The following is a 15000-nucleotide window of genomic DNA, read 5'->3' as shown; positions in this document are numbered from 1 at the left end:
GTCCCCATTGGTGGAATAAAGACACTGTGGAACAGTACCAAGAATCTCTGCTCAGTCATAATAATCATAAGCCCCATTAAAATAGATACAGTAAATATTTATTACAATACTGTCAGAAGAAAAACAAAACATCTTGGGTTATGAAATCCAAAGACCAGACACAGCTGTTGAGGTGGCGTCCCCAGAGCTTCCAAACATATTTCTGAGCTTCCGAGCATCCCAGACATAACCTCCCACCCTCACTCTTCACCCCCCCAGAGCCTTGGTGCTTCGCTAGTTCACGCTGCACAGGAGTCAGTTTGCCCTTGCACCAGTTCCCTGCAGGGACCGCCAGCATAATCAATCCGGAGGCATCTCCTCTGACTGTATCCAGCTTTTAATATGATAGTCCTGGGGAAGGGGGAGTTTGGGAGGGGGGAGTTTGGGAGGGGTGGATTGCAGGGGAGTTTGGGAGGGGTGGATTGCTGGGGTGGTGGTGGCCAGGGCCTCTGACAGCTCTGGTTTGGCCCAGGACAAAGTCATATAAAAGGCCCCCAAGCCCCACCCAATACTTGTAATATAACAAGGACCCATTTCACGACCTCCTCTCTCCCTGAGCTCAGGACAAGTGACCTGTATGTCACCCCCCCCCCTTCTGTCGGCTTCTTCCCTGGTGGTGTTAAGGGATGGCGGCTGGTTTTCAGCACTTGGACTCTTTTAGTGGTGTTTCCTTCCTGCCAGGGCTTCCCCTGTGAGAGTTGTGGGAGTTACATATCTGAGACAGCTTCCAAAGCAAACACATGCAATCTGAGTCGGGGCTCGCTGAAGCAACAACCACCTCGTTTCTATCACCACCCCCTCTTTACACACACACATACAGCAAAAACACAAATTCCCAACCTCCTTTTGGGCTTTTTAAATATCAATATTTAATGGAAGCTCGGAGGAAATGGACCTTGGTGATTGATGATGCATTGCAGTGGCATCACCAGTGTTTAACCCTTTAGGGTGTCTGTTGCTTGTCCCTGTTTGAAAACATCCTGGCATGAACACCTATAGTGTCAGGGCATCAAAAGGCTCTTTTCCACTGCCGGTTTTCTGGTTTCTTGACACAACGCGACTCGGCTGCCACTTTTTGCTTTTCGAATAGGGCACGACACAGCTCAATTGTAAAGCAAAAAGTGGTCACGTTGTGTCGAGCTGTAGGCCTACCAGAAAGCCAGCAGTGGAAAAGAGGCATATGTGTCTCAAAAAAAAACAACAATGAAAAGTGGGAAAAATGACAAGAAATCAACGAGCAGCAAATGAAAAAAAAATTGGGGGCTGAACTGCTAGAGGGTTCCCCAGCCTCTTTGGCAGTGACTGGAGGAGTGTCGATTAGCAGTGACAGATGACTCCGCTAATGGTTCATCAATGAAACAAATGAGTGGGCTGGGAATAGGCTCTGATCAAACTCCCTCTCTTCGCTCCGTCTCTCTCTCACACACACACACACGCACATACACGCAAGCATGCACGCATGCACACCCACACACAAAGACACACACAAAGACACGCGCACACGCACACGCACGCACACACACACACACACACACACACAAACACGCACACAGCTTCCGTCTTCTATCTGTCAAAAGACTCTCTGTGTGAACTCGCATGCCTCAGGTCCCCATCTTTCTGCAGTCTTCCCCCCGTTAAGTTTAATTAATCAAAACGACTTAATTAACAGACTGTAATTATCACAAAGAAGCGGGCCATGCTCTTTTGAAACATAAGTGCCTTAATGGTAGGGTGCGCTGAGTGAGTGTGTTGCACTGGTGTTTTAACGCATATTATGCTAATGTGAGCATATTAATCCATCACAGATCTAATAAAACATTCACAAGTCTGAGACCCGAAACACTGCATGCCAAAGTGCCTTGGAAACACATACTGAGTCCTAACATGTAAAAATATGGAGGGATAAGACCCCAAATAAAAGTGTCGAGCTTGTGAAAGTGTCATTTAAAAGCACATCTGGTAGGAAGCAACAACACTGAACGCCATCTCTTTTCACTTAGTCCCAATCATCCTGTCTTGTTACCTCTGTATAATTAACCAATTGCACATCAACAGCGGCCGAGAGCGCTGGAGCCTATTGGTGAAGCACACATAGCCCATCTATTCCATTCCATCACACTCATTAACTCCTGCACAATAAGTCATGTTGGACGAGCACTTAAGGAAATGTACCACAGTGCCTCTGTGCAATCATTAAAGTGCATGTGGAGAAAAACACACACACACACACACACACATCTGGAAGCAACACTGATGCTGTCCACCCTTTCTTGTTTCCTTAAGGGAACATTTGACCCGCAGACGCCATCAATTTGTTTCAACACCAGCCTCAACGGCGGATATTTAGGACTTGCGGCTTTAAAAGGCTGTGCGTCATGCTATGCACGAGCTGATTAGTTCACAGCTGGAGTGGGTGAGCATGGCATGGACGTCATCGGGTAGGCAGGATTCCAGAATCCATTGCGCATCATGCACGTGCATTTATCCCGGCTCACTCACTTTTGGCGTGAATAATAAAAAAAAGGAGAGAGATGCGGCCACGGTACAGGAGGGGGGATTGGATTCCGCACTCCTTGCACCAAAGGATTACACTGGCAATTTGCAGCCAGGCATCAATACATTGAAAGACATGTTACCATGGCAAATCCACCTCGACAGAAGGCAATGAACTGTGATAGATTTTTTCATTATTAGCGCTGGGGTGTTTCAATCATTTGGAGAGCGTGTCTTCTTCCCAGCAAAAAACACACAAAAAAAGAAAATAGAAAATTGGATATTTCATACTGAGGTCTTCATCATAATCCATTCAACAGGTCTGGTGTAGGCTACTGTATGTAACCACAGGGGAGGAGGGCTTTGGGCAGACGGCGCAGATGTCAGTCTGTTGATCAATCATGTAGAGCAAATTGGTCAATCAGGGAGAAGACAAAAGATATTAGATACCTAAAGAGAACAAATATTTGAACCGATTATGTACCCTGAGGACAGGATTGCCGGATGGTTGCTTTTAAACCTAGGCCCTTGATATATCGGGGGGGAAACAACAGAAAAAAAAGTCTCAGTTTAACTTTGGTCTTTTTTTTCTATTCTGTATTCCATTTCAAAGGGTATGTAGTTCCCAAATCCCAAAAGGGAGCGAGCCAGAGGCACGAGGATAAACAACTATGAAAAACAAAAACAAAACAAAAAACGACTGAAATGGGAAATAAAATGACAGTGTGTATATTTCGTGCGTCGTATACTCAAAAAGTATTAGCTTGGAAAAGATTTAAGGAAGGAAGCCGTGGCACGGAGATGAGAATAAAGTAAGACACTAAGATGTTCTGGGACTAAGACACAGCTCGACAGTAAAGAGGAAGGTGGGAAGACAGAATTGGAGGCTTGCCGTTTCATCAGTACAAAGAAAGACTCACAAAAGAAAAAAAAACCGAAGCCAGCAAAACCGCAAGGGTGTGTCTGAGTGGAGGGAAAAAAAAAACTTGTTCACCTTTCCGTAGAAGTGCAGTTTCCATCGCTGCAACTTTAGTGTATCCTAGTAACTTCCTATGGTAACCAATCAAAGGCAGCTGGACTATAATGGGACTTGATGTTCACAATGAAAAAAAGTGCCTTGTAAAAATAGCACTGCAGGCATCATCAATTAAGCCGGCAAAGAAAAACCCTGTCAAAACAGCGTACCTTGCCACTGGCATTTCTGCCACTTCAGGGAGAACCAAAGGCAGAGAAGAAAGAACGAAAAAAAACCCCAAACAAACAAATAAACAGCAACAACAAAAAACATAAAAATAAAAACAACAAGCAGGAACAGAGAGCAGGAAGACTGCAGACTAAGGGGAGTGCTGATGTGGACAACACCACCGTCAGCACAGGACAGCAGAGGATAGGGGCCCTTGAGAGACACAGGCAGGTGGCTCATGGGGTAGATCCTGTTTCATTGGCCTGTGTACTACATGTGTAGTGTTCAGCAAGGAATAACAGCTCGCCTGTTATTAGCTGAGCTCGGCGCTGTGAGAGGTGAATCAGCTCCCGATCTGGCCATGCTCTCCGACAGCGACCACAGTCCTTTTTCATCTTCGCCCTCTCTCCCTCTCTCTCTCTCTCTCTCTCTCTCTCTCTATAGTTCTCTCCCTCTCTCTCTCTCTCTCTCAACAGGGGCGCCGTCAGTCAAGCTAAGCAATGCGGCCTGGCACATTGTCAATTTGTTGAGCATTGTGACAAAGGCCTTGTGCTTAACATTTTAGCTATAGCAGCCAGATAACATGCCTGTGGAGGCAGACACACAAACATGAAAAACATACATGCACGAATTCCTGTGATTGTCGTCGGGGGGAGAGACAACAACACGAGAGTTTCTTTAATCTATTTCCCTCCTGTTTGAAGTTGCAACATGTCAGAGCTGCGAAAGAGGCTCACTGATCCCTACACTTTGTTCAGAGGAAAGCAAATGACAGTGCGGCTCTGATCTCACACGCCTAATTAATTGTAGTTTCGTGTCAGAGTGGAAAACAGAAAACAACATGTTGGATAGCGGTTGTTATTAGCAACTAAAATGACTATTATGAGCGGTGCTTGTAGGAGAAGGCGGTAACACATGTTCTACAAGAGGTGAAGAGCGTTTAAACGATGAAAATGTATTCGAATTACACAAATGGAGAAATGGACACTGCTCTGCTCTCTCAGTTTGCACAGAACATTTAGTAGCACGAAATGCATGAGAAAGGGAAAATAATAGGATTATAAAAATGCTAATAACCGAAGGAGAAAAAAGGATGAACGAAAAATAAAGAAAGAAAAGCTCAATCGCACTGCATACACAGTAAAAACTGGAGTGTCAATTTTACTCTTTAAGAGTTAAATTTAACCCCCTGTCAGATAACATTTGGTCCCGCTCAAAAATAGAGTAAAATTTACTCTTTGGCCAGTGTAAGATTTTTAGAGTTAATTTTACTCTATTTTGTGTCAAAATTAACAATGAGGTGTGTAAAAATATTTAACACTATAGACAGTGTAAGATTTTCAGAGTTAATCTGACTCTACATTGTGTCGAAATTGACAATGGAATGTGTAAAAACACTGATCTCTTTACACTGCCAGAGTAAAATTATTTCACTACATAGAGTAGTTTCCATTATTGAAATACACTAAATAGTGTATATTTATTTCATTTTATATCAAATTAGTTCACTACATAGAGTAGTTTCCATTATTAAAATACACTACATAGTGTGTATTTATTTCATTTTATATAAAATTATTTCACTACATAGAGTAGTTTCCATTATTAAAATACACCGCATAGTGTATATTTATTTCATTTCATATAAAATTAGTTCACTACATAGAGTAGTTTCCATTATTAAAATACACTACATAGTGTATATTTATTTAATTTTATATAAAATTAGTTCACCACATTGAGTAGTTTCCATTTTTAAAATACACTATATAGTGTACATTATATTACTGAAATAGTATTGCTTTTAACTGCTATAACATAAGAAAATACATACAATCAAAGTACTGTAGCAGCATTTATTTGCCAATAACCCCTCGGAGAAAACAATATGGTTCAATATACATAGCGAGTCATTCTCTCCATTCTTGGATAAGGAAGATCATCAACATGAAAAGCAACAAAATCTTTTTTTCTTTTTGGAAAAGCAACAAAATCTTTGTCCGAGTCACTTCAGAAGCAAATAAATGTTCTTGAACAGCTTCTGTAAATAAAGGTAAGGTGAGCAGCACCTTTTTGTCCTGTATGATCACAACTGAATGACTGACTCTTTTGCATGCTCATGAATTTTCTGGACAATATCTTCCAAAAGTAGTCACAACAGAATTAACAACAGACTGGGCAATACCTGCTGCTTTTAGATCGGAAATGACAGAGGCACAATTATTTACAAGGTGCTGTGAGGATAATGCTGGCTCTGACTCAACTTCTGCCCCATATGGCTGTTCTGCTGGATTACCCCCCCATAAAAAAAAAAAAAAAAACAACTATTGAACAAACATGAGCATCCCACTTGGCCACATTGAAGATAAAGAGTCCTTCCCGTACAGAGCCCATGTAATAATTTGAGATGCCTTCCAAGATTGTTTGTTTACTCCACCAAGATCATTTAGAAAGCACTAAATTGTTTAAGGTGATACTGTCCCATTTTTGGAAATTATTTTACACCTCCCCTTCAGTTCAATAATAGGGTTTTACCGTTCTCCTTTACTTTCAACTGTTCTCTGGGTATGGCAGTGCAAACTTTACCTCCAAGCTAGCAGTTAACATTGAGTCCTATGAAACCAGCTGGTGGCTAACTGGTGTCATAGGACTCAATGTTAACTGCTAGCTTGGAGGTAAAATTTGCACTGCCACTGCCCGAGAACGGTTGGAAGTATAGGAGACCGGTAAAACCAAGGGGAGGTGTAAAATAAGCTTTTTCCAAAAATGGGACAGTGTCACTTTAAAGGACCACTTCAGTCAATTTCAATAAGCTGTTGCATTGCTCACGCTACCCTTGACTTGTCAGAACCCGGTGATGCCAATTTTTTTCTTTCAGAGATCTGAGCTATTGTAATGGGGGCAGCTTTTGTTTACATTTTAAAAATTCTTAACATAGGCCTACTCCAAATATTTTCCCAAAAGGTATCACTGTTTGCTAGTTGTCTGCTGATGTTGCATAACCTTTTTGATGTTTTTGGGAATAAATCAAGATGTTTTTTTAATGTAAACAAACACCTGCCCCCATTACAATGACCAGGATCTCAGAAAAGGCTGGAAAAAAATCTCAGGTACTGACAAGTCCAGGGTAGTGTGAGCATTACAGCTGCATGTTGATAGTGGCTTAAGTTATCCTTTAATTGAGTCTAACGCACCATTCTAGCTCGTAACTCTGCAATTCTTGGCGTTTCCTTAGTTTTCCCTACATCAATGTTGTAAATGGAAGTTTGGAGAAAAGTGAAAAAGTTGTTCAAGGCAGGACTGTAAGATGTACCAAAGACAAAGTGGGCCTTGAAGAGTTCATCCAGGGCTCCGACTGAGGTGGTGCCTTGGCATGGAAGTGCGTGCTTGTCGATGGCAATGAAGAAGGAGTGAATGCTGCTTTTTGTGGGTCCCTGTGCAAGGAGGTAGGGCTGACGGCTTTCAGTGATGTTGTCTAGATGCTGCTGCAGGCTTGTTCCCGTCTATGACAAAACACATTCAATAACACAATTTATTAGAACAATAACATGACATCACTCTCAACTCTAAAAAATAAAGGATGTAAGAATGTTATGTTACTAGTGGTTGACTCAGGTTTGAGGGAATGATGTGGAGTGCTGTTGGCCCTGGCAGTGGCAGTTGGCAGTGAGGGTGACCATGTTTAAAATTATGTTAGAAAGTGTAAGGGTAGAGGAGTAATGTTTGAAGAGGTGGGCTCAATAGTGGACTCATGTTTGAGGCTGTGCGTGTGCAGGATATTATTCGTATAGTGCACACTTCAAGCTTTCATATGGTATATAACAAGCCAACTGCAGAATGACTCTAGAGGCCAAACATGTTACTGCTGCTTTTCATGCCTCTTACACTTGAATGACTGCACATCCTACCTGCACTACCTCAACACACACACTTGACTTGATAGTTTAGTACTAACTAGGGCTGAAACATTAGAGCATTCTGTGGCCATGTACAATATGGTGTAAAAAAAAGTATAGTGGGAGTGCGTTATACTACTGTTACCAGTCGTCATGGTAGAATATCCCTCCTGGTGGTGATGATGGTGGTCACGGTGATGATGATGATGATGGTGGTGTTTTGTAGTGATGGTCTTTTTAACTTTTTAACTTATTCACTTATTTATTATTGTTCTAGCCCCCTCTCCTCCTTTTTATGAAGCTGCTAATGCACTTTTTACAAATGCACTTTCACTTTTACTAATGTACTTGATGTTTTTAACAGAGATATTTCTATTTTCTTTAACATCTCTATTTCTATCTATCTTATATATACTTTTTTAACCTCCTGGTCCTGTGTTGCATGTATGCTGTCTGCTGTTTTTGCACAATCTGTATGTTACTGCTGCAACAAATGAATTTCCCCATGGCGGGATAATAAAGGGCATACTATACTATACTATACTATACTATACTCCCCGACTATAAATGGTGTGTGTGTTTGTGTGTGTGTGTGTGTGTGTGTGCCGGGGGGACGGTGGTGGTCTAGTCTGGTCTAAGGAAAGGCTTCATGTATGGGGTATGAAGTGTTGTTGGAGTGGAGGGGTGGTGGGAGGACTTGATTCATTGTCAAATATAATTCTAGTGTACCTTTTGGAATTTGATGAGGTGATCCACTGCATTAGATGCTGATATCTTCCCTGGCTTCTTGCGTCCCTGTGCGGATGGCGGTAGCAGATGTAGCAGCAGTATGATGGCAGACGTATCACTGTCCCAGCCTTAAGTCAAACAAGCATCATGTTAACATTCAGCCATACTTTTCCACGGTCCTCAATATATTTAGCAACATGCTTCTCCACATTCAAAGACTTACCATTTTCAACTTCAGTGGATGTCTCAGCATTGTGCATCAAATCAAGAAGGTCTGTGGAGGGGACCAGTCCATGGCTTTCCTTAATGACTCTTGCCCTGAAAGTGGTAGGCCATCTCTCCAGGAATTTATTGGCAGTCTGCTCGCCAAACATCAGTCTGAAATCCTGCTCTACCTGTAATTTGAAAAGGAAAAAAAGGAAAGGAGGACAACTGCAGTCAGTACCTTGTGCAACATTTTACAATAGGCCTCACTCTTCAATCAAGTCAAGTCAAGTCGTCTTTATTGTCGATTTCTTTACATTAGTGGTCATACAAAGAATTTGAAATAACATTTCTTACTTTCCCATGCAGACATAGACGTAGACTTTAGGTGTGGACATAGACAATTTGACATAGACAATACGCATACATTACACCTAGAGTACCTATAAAATACCATTACAGACATATAATGAATGTAGAACTAGATGTCTTACCAGTCCTGGTGTGTCCAGGAACCGTGGAAAAACTGAGAAGACCTCTGCAGATTTGTCATGGTTATTGACCATTGCTTGGCGGTAACTGAAGGTGGTTTTCATTTTTTCACGGATGGTTTCCTCATCAGCAGAATGTCTCAACACAGCGATAGCGGATTCCACTTCCTCATCAGTCAGGACTTCGGCAGTAAAGGGTGTAGTACGTCCATGGCCTGGCCCACCAACTTTAAAACAAAACAATTTTGTTGTTAATGTTTAGAACTGCACAGTTGTATATCTTCCTTTAAACACACTTCACAGGTTGACCATTCACCCACATTATAAATGTTACCTTTAGGAGATTTAACTGCTGGAACTCTTTCCTCAGAAGCCTTTCGTTGAATGGTCTTCAACCGCCATGCAATGTATCCTGAACCACTTTCCGGATCGTAGTAGTGTTCCTATGTATAATATACAGTATGCACAGTATAATGTACACTCATACGGTAACACTTTATTTTAGTGTTACATCTATTAGCACTAGCACATACAATGTTAATGCCTGTAACTTGTAAGGCAAGTACTAAGCAAAATCAAACATTTGTTAGGCATGTGTTTGCAAATGTCTTGTTCATGCACAATTAGGGATTTATTACCAATATAACCTTAGTAAGGACCTAACAAATGTTTGATTTTGCTTAGTACATGCCTTCAAAGTTACTTATACCGGCATTATAGATGTAACACTAAAATAAAGCGTTACCATTCATACAAGCAACAGTTTGAAGGGGTGATATATTGTAAAACCTTTACTTACATAGCCATTCTGTGAGTATGGGTCTTCAAGATATGGAAACAGAGCGATAATCCCCTGTGCATACATCACTTTCACACTCCGCGGCGGCGAGGTCCTGGTGTATTCAATAAACAACATTATTAGAGGACACTGAACACCATAATCGAAAGAATAATTGCAATGATGTTTAACTGTCTCATGATAACACATTTGACCTATACTTACCCATGTGTTTCCGTCATTTCTGCAGCAAGTATGTTGATGAGCCGTCTTCTGGTTGAATCTGTGATTGATTTTGTTTTTGCATACTCCTCAATGATACGGTCACCTCCAGGCTTTGTAGTCAGGATTTTTTCAATCAGCTAAAAGATAACATACTGTATGAAGCAATATATTTTGAAAAACTGTTGGTAATTCTGAAACAAACAAGATACATACACGATGTGCAAATTAAACCCCGTATATCCACCCACACCCACAAACTCACAGTTTTTGCTTCATAGTTGATGCGGCAAGGCCTTTTAGGTTGACTGCCTTGGGCTGCAACGGGTTCCTCAGCTGGCTCAAGGGGTTCCTCAGCTGGCTCAAGGGGTTCCTCAGCTGGCTCAAGCAGGGAGAAGTTGAGGATCACTGTGTCGTCAGATGCAGTAGACCCTGGAGATGATGTGAACTGAGGGTTACCTGAGCATTGGAAAATATTAACACAATTACATTACATTACATTACATTACATAGCTGATGCCTTTGAACAGAGCGACCTACAAGGAGGAAATTCAAGCAAGTACAGAGTAAGGGGTTGGCACAGAGTACAGCAGTATACAAGTAATTAGTAGCAAAATGTAGATAATAAACAAAGATATCTAGGTGCAGTGTACAGTTGCAACAGCATTGTCCAACACATGGTCAAATAAAATGTAGCAAAAAGTGTTAAACAATGGCTTCTAAGCAGTGGCTTACATAGTTCAACACTTCCACCTAAATGATGTATGTGTAAATCATATGCAAGTAGGCAACACTTACCAGGTGCTTCATTGGCCAATGAAACTAGGAAAGGTCCATGGAACTCTTTTACGAGCTCCTCAAAAACCTCTGCGTCTACCTCTGTGTTAGACTGGTCATAAACTTTGAGGTCCAACCATCTGTCTTCGGGGATGTTGAACTTCAAACTCACTGGAGTACAAAATAAATAGTGCACAAAATGATCTGATGAGAAATAATTGCAGTATGTCACCACTTTAAGTTACATTAAGCTACATTAAGATAGGCCTACTTTCAATTCAAATTAGGCGACTAACCTTCTCTCAAGAAATCATCAAACGTCAGTTCAAGCATCTTTATGTACTTCTGCACTCCACCAAATGAGACACGCAACAGCATTTTCTGTTAAATTTGAGAAAGTTGAGAAACTGTTAATACCCGTCAACATATTCACACATTAACACACTCACACAGTTGGATCAGGAACACTAACGAGCTGGTTTGTAGGATACCTGTATGGGAGGCACTGATCAGAACATGAAACACAGTCATCCTTTTCCATGTCCTTATGAACTTCTTAAAGCCAACTGAGTTGCCTCAACACTACACATCCACATAACATCTGTTAAATAGATGATTGCATATAATTCTTCAGCAAAACATGGGAAAACAGGTAAATTGCTCCTAATTGCAGTATCCAATCACGTGGCCTCTCTCTCTCCCTCGCTCGCTCACACACACACACACACCTTCCCCATCACACTCTCTCCTCGGTCTTCAGCTGCACCAGTGTTCTAAACAAAACAGTTGTCAGGTCACACACACACACACACACACACACACACACACACACACACGCACGCACGCACACACACACACACACACACACACACACACACACACACACACACACGACAGAGCGAGCCTGCCAGCGCGCGTGCACACACGACACCCTTTCCACACTCATATCCCCTTCCTCGTCCATTAATTGGATTGCATTTACCAAACTTGCAAAAATAAAGGCTAGTCAGCAGATGACTCTCAACTACTACAACTTTCAAAGCAACTGAAACGCGTCGACAACAATACACCCTTTCCTATTCCACTCACACTTCTTCCTCTGTTGAGCTGCACTGACGAAAGCTGCACCGGCTAAGCGAAACGCTAGAACTCGGTGGTTCTCAACAACAGCACGAGTCAAAAACACCACAGTTGACACCAAACCCATATTTGACGCATGTGTATGATTACCGGCATCGAAGACTTGGCAAGCCATGCAGGGACTAGTTCTAGATGTAGCTATGTTACGTGACGAATCAATAATCACTTTTATATACTACACGTGTGTCCACGCATGCCCAAACAGAACATTCCTGATATCAAGAGAAGCATCAACTACGAGCGGGCAGTTTAGTGTGCTAATCTATGAGGTGGACGAGTAGATGAATCTCTCAAATCTACAACTTACCATAAAACTGAGCAACACTTAACTATAAACGGTTTCCAACACTAACATATTCTTAATGTTAACATCGAGCATTTCTGGTTTCAGAGCCACAAATTAAGCACGAGCACATCACCTTGCAAAACATTGGGCACGTTCTCAAGTGAACGTTTGAACCGTTGCAATGCTAATGCCATTGGGGGAAACCCATACAATCTGGGAAACCACGTTGTCAAGCTAGCTAGCTTAGCACTACATTTTGGTACGGGTAACCCAAACTCAGCAAACAAGAGAAAACTTCAATACTCACCACACCACACGGCGTCAGCATGCAAGCAAATGCAGTCGGATTTTGTTTTCATTTAAAACAACTATTCATTGGTCTACTTCTAAAAGCTATGTAGCCTAATATTGCAGTCGAATGCATCAGTGAAAAATACTAATTGGCTAGCCTACATATATGCATGCCTAATTTAACCTAATACACATACAGTAGTCTATCATCAGCATCAGTGTATTGAAAAATGTTGGTCATAAACAGCAAAAACTCGATAAATATTCAAATCCACTTACCACGCAGGGAGAGAAACTACTTCCAACATGCCATGCCAGCTCCAGCTCCGGTTCTAGAATTTTCGCGGGGAATCATCACCCTGCAGAGTTATTTTGTCTGAGGAGTTACTCTGCCTTTTGTTATAACCTCTCTATCAAGAGAAAAATAGATTTACACTGAAATGTTGACACTCACTTTTTTACTCTCACTTTTGACACTACCATTTGGAGGAGTTTACTCTGCCTATTGTTATAACTACTCTATTCAGAGGAAAATGTGTTTACACTGCAATATTGACACTCCATTTTTTACTGTGTAGAGAGAGAGAGAGAGAGAGAGAGAGAGAGAGAGAGAGAGAGAGAGAGAGAGAGAGAGAGAGAGAGAGAGAGAGAGAGAGAGAGAGAGAGCGCAAAGTTATTAATGACAAAGATCATCCCTCATCCTCTGAATTGCTCTCAGTAGTGCGAGTGCCAGGCAGTGCGTCACCTGTAATTGACTCTCCAGCTCTCAGGTGAGACAGACTCGTCCTCCTCTATTGTTCTCTCTCTCTTTCTCTCTCTCTCTCTCTCTCTCTCTCTCTCTATGTGGGTTTCCCCCGGTGCTACACACTAGAGTATGCCGCTGATCGTAGTGCACAGTAGGCATCATCAAACATGGTATTGCTGTAGAGGAGGATGCTTCTGAGGAGCATTTTTTAATGTAGCAACTTAGAAAAAAAGCTGGCTTTGGTGGTTCACTTCAAACAAAGACTGCTTTTCTGTGAGGCCATTTCAAACACACTAGAAGCAGGCGTAGTAAAAAAGCAAAATAAGTCTCTTCAGGCTTTATTCTTTTATTTATTTTAAACAAACAACCACGTAGGTAGTGAAATCGTGGAATTAGCCTCCTCCTTTGAGAGCATAACAGCTCTCCTACAAAGGAAAGTACACTGGTCCACTTCAAAAAGACTAGGCCAGGGATGACTGGAGCACTCGGATACTTTTTAGTTATTTTATTGTGGTGCAAACATAAAGACTGACTTTTCGACGCAGTGCATGTCTTCTTCAGAGTCAAAGCCAAGCTCTCTTACAAACTTAAAGCAATGCCCAGGAGGAGAGCTACGGCTTCAATTGTCTGAGGGCACTAGTGGCTACAGTAAGGGAAGCTGACAGGGGGGAACAAACAGGTCAGTTGACCTGGGCCCAGGGAGAAAGTGGCCCTTAAATTGGGTCCTCATTACAGTGTATGTATTGGGTGCGGGGGGGAGCCCTTTCAGATGACTTTGTCAACAAAGCACTATGCCACCATCACCTCACTATCTCCACTTGTGATTATGTGTTATTACAATACATTACACTTAGTTGACACTTTTTTATATCCAAAGTGACTTTCAGATATTACAGGGTATTGGTGACAGTCCCTGGAGCAACATGGGGACAGGTGCCTTGCTCAAGGGCAACAACCATGGAGGGAGGAAGGGATTGAATCTGCAACCCTGTGATCTACAGTCCAACTCCCTAACCATTACACCATGGCTAAATAGCAAGCAAAAAAAACAAAAAAACAACAAAAACCATTGCCTAAACAGAAATGTGATGCCGCCAAAGCTGCAATGCTGTACCACCATCTTCAATCCTGATGATGTGTTATTGCCTAAATAGAAATGTGATGCAGCCGACGCCTGTTCCAGAGCCGGCCTCTAGGTCTCTGACACTTAAGCTACCAAACACCCACCACCGCTGCCCATTGGGAGCCTCACTGCAGGCCCCTGTGATCAATTACGTCTGCACTCTGGTGCCAATACATCCAGGCCCCTGGAATTAAGTGCAGCTTCCTCCAGCCTCCCAGTGGGGGTACCACGGTGGCGAGGAGAAGGGAGGGAGGGAGGGAGGGATGGAGGGAGGGATGGAGGTGGAGAGAAAGAGAGAGAGATGTGAAAAGATCCAGGCTGTGGGAAATGTGATCCCTCCCTCTGGAGACAACTGTGATTTCTGTTGCAACCTGAGAATCCACTCAGGGACTGGAGAGAGAGAGAGAGAGAGAGAGAGAGAGAGAGAGAGAGAGAGAGAGAGAGAGAGAGAGAGAGAGAGAGAGAGAGAGAGAGAGAGAGAGAGAGAGAGCACAAAAGAGAGAGAGAGGGGTGGGGTGGGGGATAAAAAAATCACTAACAATGAATTGAGTGAATGTTGCGAGGACAGGGGAGGGAGCAGGGGACGGGACAGGACGGTGGGGT

At 42.4% G+C, this 15000-nt stretch overlaps 2 protein-coding genes across 2 annotated transcripts in view; both read right to left on the bottom strand.

Moving 5' to 3' along the window:
* The window catches only part of enox2 (ecto-NOX disulfide-thiol exchanger 2), a 514981-nt gene that overhangs the window by 228965 nt on the left and 271016 nt on the right, over window positions 1-15000 (bottom strand). The window lies entirely within an intron of this gene.
* On the bottom strand, window positions 6783-13085 carry LOC134440592 (uncharacterized). The gene is made up of 11 exons (XM_063190711.1): window positions 12809-13085; window positions 11109-11193; window positions 10834-10983; window positions 10301-10494; window positions 10039-10175; window positions 9835-9928; window positions 9370-9478; window positions 9039-9262; window positions 8564-8735; window positions 8341-8468; window positions 6783-7218 (listed from the first exon to the last, which is right to left on the bottom strand). The coding sequence occupies exons 2-11, from the start codon at window positions 11188-11190 to the stop codon at window positions 6901-6903; spliced, it is 1608 nt and encodes a 535-aa protein (XP_063046781.1). The 5' UTR covers window positions 11191-11193; window positions 12809-13085; the 3' UTR covers window positions 6783-6900.

This window comes from Engraulis encrasicolus, chromosome 23 (assembly GCF_034702125.1).
Source record: "Engraulis encrasicolus isolate BLACKSEA-1 chromosome 23, IST_EnEncr_1.0, whole genome shotgun sequence".
NCBI classification, from domain to species: domain Eukaryota; kingdom Metazoa; phylum Chordata; class Actinopteri; order Clupeiformes; family Engraulidae; genus Engraulis; species Engraulis encrasicolus.
Note: the sequence above shows the minus strand (reverse complement) of the source record. Positions and strands in the feature narration are given on the sequence as shown.

Excerpts from the sequence above, each read along its gene's own strand:
- LOC134440592 (XM_063190711.1), bottom strand. The coding sequence starts at position 11,190 with ATGCTGTTGCGTGTCTCATTTGGTGGAGTGCAGAAGTACATAAAGATG. Across the intron at positions 10,984-11,108 it reads TGATGATTTCTTGAGAGAAG|TGAGTTTGAAGTTCAACATC; the intron begins GTTAGTCGCCTA and ends TTTGTACTCCAG. Across the intron at positions 9,263-9,369 it reads AGCAGTTAAATCTCCTAAAG|TTGGTGGGCCAGGCCATGGA; the intron begins GTAACATTTATA and ends TTTGTTTTAAAG.